Source organism: Zophobas morio, unplaced genomic scaffold (assembly GCF_036711695.1).
Source record: "Zophobas morio isolate AGI-343-1 ecotype UQ-CSIRO unplaced genomic scaffold, CSIRO_AGI_Zmor_V1 ptg000029l, whole genome shotgun sequence".
In the NCBI taxonomy this organism is placed as follows: domain Eukaryota; kingdom Metazoa; phylum Arthropoda; class Insecta; order Coleoptera; family Tenebrionidae; genus Zophobas; species Zophobas morio.
Window position 1 is genome coordinate 4,801,278 of NW_026972134.1, and position 10,818 is coordinate 4,812,095.

The 10,818-nt window shown below is 33.4% G+C and overlaps 1 protein-coding gene across 1 annotated transcript; it reads right to left on the bottom strand.

The window, feature by feature from the left end:
• Positions 1–648: 648 nt before the first annotated feature.
• LOC135137396 (sarcosine dehydrogenase, mitochondrial) lies at positions 649–9,302 on the bottom strand. Its single transcript, XM_064067026.1, has 9 exons — positions 9,072–9,302; positions 8,562–8,815; positions 3,730–3,942; positions 3,170–3,680; positions 2,853–3,118; positions 1,985–2,182; positions 1,682–1,930; positions 1,485–1,633; positions 649–1,426 (listed from the first exon to the last, which is right to left on the bottom strand). Exons 1-9 carry the CDS (start codon positions 9,181–9,183, stop codon positions 709–711), a joined length of 2,670 nt encoding a protein of 889 aa, XP_063923096.1. The 5' UTR covers positions 9,184–9,302; the 3' UTR covers positions 649–708.
• Between the last annotated feature and the right edge of the window lie 1,516 nt (positions 9,303–10,818).

Below are 10,818 nucleotides of genomic sequence, written 5' to 3' on the forward strand. Positions count from 1 at the left end.
ATTTCAGTTAGATTGCACAAAGATATGGCTGTGTTGTTTTTGTAATAATTTGATAAAATTCCATTTGACAACAATGTTTGCTTGATATAAAGCGAAGGTGGATTTAAGTCACCATCGTTACTAAGAAACCCGAAAGTAAGCTGGACGTATTCACGCATTAAGGGTGTGCAGTGTTGCCAATTTTACTTTTGTCAAATTACGTTTTTTTCGTAATGTACATCATAAAGAATTTTTTTATTATTTTTTTGGGACTCCCGAAACCCTCGTGTATAACATACTGAAGAGTTAATCCGCCATTTTCCAGACAGGCGGTATAAGGTTACCCCTATGTTTTATTTTATGCTTTTGCCTCGTACATATGTAGGTATTTAATCATTTCTCATTAATCATGTTTGTGATTTTATATTTCAATAGCATTATTAAAATTAAAATAAATAATTTTGTTAGTGTGCAAATGCTCGGCCGCGTTAAAAAACAATTTGGGCAGGACAACTTATAAAAAATATTTCAGTTGCAATACTTCCTTCAATTGTCTATCGACAAATAAAATTAAAGATACAATACCAATCTTTCGTATATGCTTAAGCTTTTGAATTTTTATCGTTCAGCTCAAGCATTGCTTACCTTCTTATTCAGTAAAGCAATAAATAAAGAAAATAAATTTTTATTCGTTTCTCTTATAAAATATCAACAAAAAGTATGAACACATCAGTCTTCAAAATGCGCTTGCTCTTCGAACTGCTGTTCGTATTGTCCCAACAACCTCTGCCCTTTAGGATCAAAAGGACTCCTCAAATACAAAGTCGCCGGATACCTCTTATTCAAAACTTCTATCTCATAATTGCCGGTCTTCAAAAACTCATCAGTAAGTATTTGCCCAGTGGGATGTTCCACGTATCCGACACCAATGCTGCAATCTAAATGATATCCATAATCACCTCTTCTTAAATATCCCACAATGGCATCATCCCTCCAAATAGTTTCTAAACCGTACACCGCCACATGGTCTTCTAACGTGAAGAAAACCCTTCGTTTCTTCACACCGTGTTGCTTTAACTTCTCCACGTGTTGTTTCCCCAAGTATTGACCATCCTTACGACAAAACGCCTGTAAGTTGCCCTCGACTGGATTGTCGTCAATTCTAAGATCGTAGTTCCACAAGTGGTACCCTTTCTCGAGACTCAAAGAATACAAAGCTCTGAATCCGGCATGTCTCAAATCGAAACCTCTTCCCGCATCCATTACTTTGTTGTATACAGGGACACAAGCAGCATAAGGAATGTGCAATTCGTAACCTAGTTCTCCAATGAAACTTATTCTCATGGCGCGACACACGTGTCCGTTCACGTGGATAATGTGCGACATGCTTGGAGGGAATTTCTCGTCTGTGATTGGGGTTTCGGTGATGGATTGCAAAAGTTCTCGACTACAATAAGACAATTTTTACACAATAAGGCTGATTGTACATTGAAAGATTCCACTACCTTTTTGGTCCCTGAATCGACAACACACCTAGCTTGTCTGTAATATCGCTTATAACAGCCTTGAACCTCTTCTTATTCAATTCTTTCCGGAAATGAGACACTGTCTGGTACCCTGAGGCCCCACCTGCGACGATATAGTATCCTTTGCCCTAAAGACATCACAGTTAAAAAAATTCTCTACATTTGTAAATTGTTACCTTCAAAATTGGTCCAACAAGTGTTCCTACACCTTCTTCCAACGGTGTTACCGTAACGTCAGTTTCGACACCTCCTTTGCTGTTCAAAGCGCAAGTGTATACCACGCGTCCAGGTTCCTTGTCGGTATCTGCGGTGAACAACCAATCAGCTGCTTCTTCAGCATCAGGACCTGTTAAGTACATCTTTGTGAAGTAAGAAAGATCGAAAACCGCTACATTATTTCGAGCTGCATTGGCCTCTTCTCCGATCTGTATAAAGGAAAGCAATATTAAACGTATTCATCGAAGAGGTACTGTACAAACCAGATCATGATGTTTTGAGAATCCGAAAGTATATTCGCCCTCCAGTTCTTGCTCGTACCGTTTATCGGGATTGTCTACATGATCGTAGTAGCCGTACCAGTCATAGCCTCGTACAGGGGCCGTTCGGTCTTTGATGAAGTAGCCAGGTCTTTCCCAGCCTTGGGCTTCCTCCATGACGGCTCCGCTCGCTACTAAAGCCTACATAGAAATGTATTATTAGCTGAAATACTGCACATTAATAGATTTTTCAGTGATTAAAATGTAAAATGTGTACTTCAAAGCAAATTGTGATCAAGTTTCAGAACAAGATGTAAGAATATAGGTTTTTATCCATCCTTAAGTCAGCTTTGATATTAGCAAAATTTGAAAAAAAAATACTTTTATCAATATGGTAAAAAGTTAGAACGCAAAAATTAATGTGTTCATAATTTTAACTATTTAAATTTCCGCAAGCAATTAATGTCAAGTGATTTTTTAAATTTCTGTACTAGTTGGCCATAACGCGTACGTCAGTAGTGCAGTTGGAACGGCTAATGTAAGAGTCATTGCCAACTAAAGTAAAAATTTAAGAAATTACCAGACGGATTATTTGGGCCGTTATGAGAAGAAATTTTCCTTACTGTAAAAAAACAAAAAATGCATAACTTCGTAACTAAAAATAAGATCAACAAATCCAGCTTGTTTCTAACAAGTTATACCAAAGTGTTATCTAATGACATCCCAATCATACGACCTTCGATAAAAACTTTGCAATTTTATTTAGATTCTTCTTTATCTATTAAAGACTTTAACCCCACAAACATGAAAACAAGATTACTTCTTAAAATGTGCAAGTAGCTACTTCGATAACAATCAACGGACCTCTCACCTCATGGAAAGGATCAATTTTGTGGTTTCTTCCAGCTAGAGGTTGATCGTGTGGAAAAACAATACTATAATTTTTAGCATAACATTCTTGACTAGTTTCGGTTACCCAAGCCCTATTCGATCTTTGGTTGGGCGTGAATCTTCTTATATCATATGTAAACATGGGTAATTCTGGCCGACCTTGTGAGATCCAAATGGCTAATTGTTCAGCACAGCCGCCGCTTAGGTTCATACCTAGACTATTATAACCACACGAATAGAAGAAACCTGGAAAAATACATTAGTTTCTAAAAGCGACAAATGAGTAGTAGGCTGGACCTGCAAGCTTGGGGTCTTCACCCATGAGGGGTTTATGGTCAGGGGTGAACGATTCGGCCCCACAAATATCAGATTTGATGGGGACATGTTCAAATACAGGAGCTATATCAGCAGCATTCTTTACGTGTACTTCGAAGATGCTCTTGTCCAAATCGAACAGACTGAATTGAAAATCTGTAGGCATGTCTTTGATGATTTCTGGGTTGGTTTCGTACCCTCCCAGATATATGCTTTCTCCCTGCATTCTCATATATATCGATCCATCATGATCTCGAATATTTGGCGAATGTTTTACTTCCGGTATGTTATCGGTTATTATATACGCGTGTTTCATGGCCACGAGGGGGATCTCCAAACCAACAAGTTGAGCTATATTTTTTGACCAGACACCGGCGGCGTTAACTACGCAACTTGTCTTGATGGTGCCTTTTGCTGTTTCGACTCCTTGCACTTTCCTTACTTCGGTAGATGAATCTACGAGAATATTGCTTACCGGGCAGTTTTCTATAACCTGAAATTTATAAATTTGTTTTATGTGTCTCTGAATGTAGGCACAGTACCTGGCCCCCTCTAGTAGTAGCGCCTTTTATTAATGCAGCACAGTACATTGAAGGGTCAGTGTAACCATCTCCTGGTGAATATAAAGCGGCCTTAAATTTCTTCGGATCGAGTATTGGAGATAATTTTGCGGCTTCATTAGGAGATATTACGTGGCTTTCGATATTGAAAAAGTGTCCGAATGTGTGAAGACGTTTGTATTCTTCAATGCGTCGCTGAAACGATACGAAATTTAGTTGTACATGTAGGTACATCTTTTGTAATCGCTGAAAATAGTATAGATACCCTGAAAACGTTAAAACTGTAGGAAAACTCAACTTCAGAATTTTTACATTTATTAAAACGTAATAAGTCAGATAAAATCTCTATCAATCAGTTTGACACTTTTTCAATTGCTTTTGATTATCTTTATAAGATGACCTTGAAACATAACAAAAATCAGCTGCATAGTGAGTGGAGTTTTTATCATTTTTTTTTTTTGTAAATTCTAAGTAACAATTTGTATGTTACAACAAATACCTAGTTTATAGAAACATTAATTGAATCTTTGTTCTTAGTCGATAAAAAATTGTTTTATTTGAATATTAATATTCACATATTTGTGATTATATGTAAAACTGTGTATAAAAATAAACTGTAACTGTATAATGCAGGGCGTTGACTAATCCGGCACCGTATCTCTGGTCTGCGGACATCTTCGCTCATTAAGAGGAGTCGCTACGTTTGGCTCTTATGGTGTTGTCAATATATTCTCCAATATTAACACACTATGGTTATGAAATTTTAGGTGTAACTTGTCCACAACTTTCACTACATTACTGTGAGGGCAGTTTTTTTTAACAATTTATTATCATATATTTTTTAAGTTTTGTTGAAATTTTTGCTTCACGTATTTACGTGTTTTAAAAAATCAATATTTCAGATATTTACGGAAATTTTGGAACGGGGTTGTCACCATTGTTTTCAACTTGCAAAACTTTAGAAATCGTACTAGGTCTATTTTTGGCTTTATTTGTTGGGACTCAGATATAGTAAAAATAAAAGTTAGCAACTTCTATGACACAAGCTTTTTTTTACTGTGTATCGTTTCTAACAAAAAAAAATCGACGATATACTTATCTGATATGATTTCTGGAATTTTGTAAGCTGAAAACAGTGTCACAAACTGTTTTTAACAAAATTGCCCCTGCGTTAAATGTATAAAGAAAGTTATGGACAACATATACATATTCAAAAAAATTTCAAAACCATAGATCTGTTAAAAACGAAGATATTACATTCTGAAAACAGACCAAAAATTCCACTCATAAAACGTAGCGATTGGTCTTAAGATATGGCATTAACTCCGATCCGGTAAATATCTATGTGGTTGTTATTATATAAGCGGGAACACATTCAATTCATTTTGGATTAGAAAATCCAGTAAGCAATAGATATTAGTGTTCACATGGTGACTAAATTTTGCAGATTGTGCAGAATTTAGCTGCAAATTGTCATTAATGATAATGCAATTTTTGATTATATTGCAAAATTTTTTGCGATATGAAATTCTGCCGTTATCTAACTTCTTTAGTTACTACGTCTGCTTTCTGTACTATTTAGTTTCACTTAAGCATCTATTTGCATGGACTTTAAACTTAAAAGGGACAGTTAAAATTATGCAAACTTTGCAATCACTGTTCTTATCAATTGATCGGGGGATAGGGCACCCCAGGTACCACTGCAACGAAATATGACCTTGGAGCGGAATTGATTATCGCCCCTACTGCACAGTTATAGCAAACTAATGAATTCTAATAACGGATATGAAAAAAGAACAAAAATTTAATATTACAGTTAAATTAAAACATGTAGTTTATTGTGAAATAAATGAAATCAATATACATATATGCAGAAACTTTAGCAAAAAATCGTCCTCAATTCAAAATTTGGATAATAGTTATAAACTGTGCACTTAAATTAAGTAGGTAAATTAGATAATAGATAATCATGATAACCTTATCTATTGCAGATGATCTTAATTAAATCATACTAAAACCAATGTCTTAGTTGATGGTAATGACAAAAAACCTGCTTTAATTTTTTTTAATCACATGTTTGTCTCGTGGGCAAAGTATATCTAATAAACGATACAGACTACATAATCAGTGACAAATAATGATTCATTTCTTACAACACTTGAAATTAAAAATTTAGAAATAAAAATTACAGCAATGGTTTAATTTTTTTTTATTTTGTCTGTAAAAGGAATATCTTCAAAATATATAATAACAATAATGATTTTATTAATGTTAAAATCTGTATAGATTACAGTTTTACATAAGTCAATATCAAATGAATATATTCGTAAAGAAGGATAAAGAAAATGCAACTACATAAAGTACTTATAACTAAAAATGAAATTATCGTGATACAACTAATTTAAAGAAAATATATGTAGATATATATAAAAAAGGAAAAAAAGAAGAGATATGGATATAAAAAGGCACATTTTCACAACAGATAAACAAATTTCTGATTTTTTATCACTTTGTAACTTAGGTCGAAGTCGAAGTGAGATAAAAAAACATGAAGAAATGCATAATAAACAAAGCACTTTATTAAATATCCTTGAGTTTTAAGGCTGGTTATCTAATTAATCATAAAATTGCATCATCTTCCAAAAACGCATTCTAATTTTGAAAAAATGGGTTTCAGCTGTTTAAAAATAATGTATGTTTACCAAAAGAATAACGTGAAGTATTTAGCTGTTACCTAACTGGTTCAGCAAATCCTAAATGATGAAATATTCGGTATAGTACATCATTCGTGATAACTCAACTAATGTAGAAAATAACTGTTCCTACAAAAATTCATATCCGATGATCATGATCTGCATAATGAAGGTACCGAAACATGTGCAGGGATGTTTTATAAAATATGTTATTTTGAAACAGAAAACATGTTTCGCTACTTCTAAAATTTATGTAATTTTGTTCACATTTTAACAGAAGTCAAAAAAAATAGATTTCGGCAATAAACTTGAAGATAAACAAACTAGATTTAATGGTAAGTATATATGCCTTGCGGTGGAAATTATCCTCATTTTAACTTCTCTCGCCCCTGATACCCGATGTACAGGTGAACAAACACAAATTCTTCGAAAAGTTATAAAATTAAGACCGATTGTTGTCAAGACACCATATGGCTAAGCATCCCAACCAACAACGGCATGACATCATCTCCAAAATACAATGGTAAATCGTATTTAATTTTTTACACTTGTGCTTTATGAATCTATGGGAAGTTTTTATCCTAGACATCCAGATTTTTGGAAAAAAATCAAAGTCGTATAACAACATTTTGGAATTTAATTTTGAAACTGCAAAACCGAATGATCTGAAACCTTGCAAAGGTTTTAAGGTTAAGCCTGATGTCGTCAATCAAAATTTATGCGTTTACACCCTCCCAAAAAATTGATGACGTTATCTCAAACTTTGCTGAATAAATCCTGTCTAAAATATGCAAAATATTATGAATTTATACTTCTGATTTATCAATGCATTCGTAATTTTTAGAATTACGTCTACAGGGTGACTCAAAAAAAAGAATGGAGGAGGCATTATTTTATTGACCAAATCAAAAATAGCTGACCGTATTTTCCCGAAAATATGAATATGCAGTAATGTTACAACTGTACAAACATCGCAAAATCTAATTTTATAATTTTTCAAAGAAGAGTTGGACTTGTACTTCAGGAGCGAGGGAAGTTCTGTTGATAAAACAATTTTTCATATACAACCTGTATTAAAAATTAGAACAATTGTGCGATACGTTTCTTTGTACAGCAGCCTCACATATTTTTACACATCTAAAATAACAAAAAAAATCAGTTTTGTAAATTATCTTAAAATAACCCATTCAAAAAATTTACGATTCTGTCATTTCTATAGGTATACGTAGAAATGTGTAATTTTACAGAAAAAAATCATTATTTTGAACTTGAATTTTGAAATATATTCAATTTTTAAATAAATTTTTAAAAGCAAATTTCATCGCTCCCTATACCTACCTATATGCTTCGTAGTTATAATCGAAAATGAACCTTATCAATTGTTAGTGCTTGTTACTATATTTTAATGAAGCATCACTTGTGTTGATTTTATATCAATATTTATCTAATCGTTATAGTTTTTAGTGATGCCTTTTCATACTCTGCTTATTTTTACATCTGCACGTAATCCCAAAATGCCGTGTGATAACAGTATTTGTTTAAAAATACATGACCCTGATGAAGATTACTTTTAAAGTTCAATAGACGAAATATTTGTTTCGTTGAATTTCGATACCAAACTAGTAACTCTTGCATAGATATGATAACACTACTTGTTAGAAATTAACAAAATGATTTTCTAAACGAAACTACTTTCCTTAGGCCACTACAAACAGTCGGAAGCTTTTTTATGTTCAGTATAATAGTATGTAATTATATGTAATAAAATATGCAACAAGAAAATGTAAATGTCAATTTATTGTCTTCCTGCTACATTATATGTGGATAAAAATATAACTAGACCTTCGTTTGAACATATTGCATTTAAAATGCTTTAGTCACTACAGAGTGATTCTGTAAGTACTATATAATACACTGGAAACGTAAACAAAATACTTTTATCGCTTGACATTGACAAAACAAACAAGACAACAAACTCGCACCGAAACACTCTTGACATTTAAATTCCAAAGATCACGAGCGACCGGCATTTAAATTACGATTTGTCAACAACTGAACACTTCCTAATTGCTCGTATAATACTTCCTATTCGATTTCTGAAATAATACAACTCTTTGTTACCTCTGATTTAGCAATAAAGAGTCCTCCGTTATTAATCCACCCGGTATTGAGCCCCGTTTCCTGCTCCAAACTCATAAGAAGCTTCCTCGTAGATTCCAAAAGTCTCACATCGACGTCACCAGGCCTCAGCCTCCAGCAAAGGGCGCTAGTATGCCATGTGGTACCACTAGTGATTTTGTCTTTTTCGAGTAAAACGGCATTGATACCCCTTTTACACAAGTGGTACAGAAGGCTGCAACCGGCAACGCCGCCACCTGTTGTCAAAAATTAAAAAAAAAAGTTAAACCATATTGAGTATAAGTGAATAAAAAAAGTGTGCATTTTTTCCAGTAGCCAATATTAAGATTTGTAAAATTAAAATTATAATTACTTACATCAGCTTGTTACCAAACGTATTTTGACATGTATTTTGTCCGTTGTTTGGGTTGTTTATCAATAATAATGTTAATTTCGAAACTGCACACACAACACTTCCAAAAAATAAAAATAAAGCAAATTTGAAAAACTTACCAATGACTACGACATCCGCCTGGTTGGGAAGGCCGCTTTCGGTGGCGTAGTACGCGGTTTGAGGTAATTTTGGAAAATTTTTAGTTCGAAATGCATTTCTGAGCCTCCACATGTTCGTGTTTACGAGTTCATCGAAATGGTGTTCGTTCTGCGCTGGATAAATTGACTGTGATTGAACGTGTTTATTCTATCATCACCACTCTGACCCTAGTTTATTTGTAGAAACTATTAATTGTTGATTATCAGCTCGTGACGTATATATTAATTTTAAAAATATTTTCGTGTTTGGACGAAAACTCACGAATTTGTTTGCATACTTGCTTTATCTCGCTTTATCGTGATTGTTGATTGTAATTCGAGTATTTTTTGTTTAAGTAGTTGGTTGTAATATGCGCTAATCAGTAGGAATATTGACTGATTCATGTACTACATAACTTTTTATTAAGTAATGAACGAGTGATGGGGTTTATTAACTGCATTCTTAATTGAGCGAATATGTTGCGTGCGGGAAGTGCGAACAAACTGGAATAGTAATATAATTTCTGTACTAAGGGAAAAAAAATATATATCCATAAACATATATACAAATAAATATATCTGCATTTTTGACTCCGTGGTTAAAAATATCTGCATATATTTTTTAATTTATAGCATTACAACATTCTTCTTTATCAAGTCATATGTTTTGTGTTACAATTGCTCAAGTAATGTACTTTTTCAAAACAAACGATTTAAAGTCATGTGCCAGCATTAAAATTAATGTTACGTTTTATCGTCTTTTGTTGTTTATGACATCTAATCTAATAAAAATTGGACGTGGGATTGCTTTATTACATTAAGGATCATGAATGTTAAACTGGCCGTTCTCTCCGAAACTGAATGAAAAGAACTAAAAATAGTAATTATTAAAGTTGCTTTTTTTTCAACAATAATAATGGAGTAATAATTTTTACGATTCGTTCAATTTTGAAACAGTAAATATCCTAATCAAATAAATTGTTCTTTTACTAACTATGCTCTAATAACTGGTTGCACTAATGCACAGTCAATGTTAAAGTATGTATAGTATTCCAGATTCTCTAAGGTTATATGGCCCCACTAAACCACCCAATAATGGGAAATAATGATCCCTTTTTGCGCCCAGTCACCGTCATAAATCAAAGAAAAGATATACTACAATTGTGGGTTTGCCTTATTAATTAGAGAATCTGGAAAACTATATACATTATTAGATTAAAACTCGAAATAATAAAGTCGTGTTGGAAATTTTATGTCCTCTTGACACTACCCACCTTTTAGATTATCGATGTCCGATTTGCGTCTGTCTGTCTTCGTAATCGCCATCTATCGGGTTGTTGCCAATTTTAGTAGATTGTACTTACAATGCTGATTAAATTTATCTTTAATTTCATTTATGTTAAGTAAATGTCGCTTACAAGTTATACATATTGTGACATACTTCTCTTGTGACATTAAGCTTGGTCTCGTGATTGAATTTGATAACGTCATTTCATAAAATGTTTGTATCAATGTTTATAAAACATTTTACTCAAAACTAAAGAAAAACATGCTGTTCGTCTTTTGATTTTTTTTTTGGTTTTTGAGAGTAGAAGAGTATGTAATAGGGTCCATCCGCCAAATTGCTAGTTTTATGTTTTCTGAACCTCTAGAATATGCGGCAACAGATCCCCGTTTCCGTCTGTCTCTCTGTCTATCTGCCGTTTGTCATCTGCCGTCTGTGTCGATT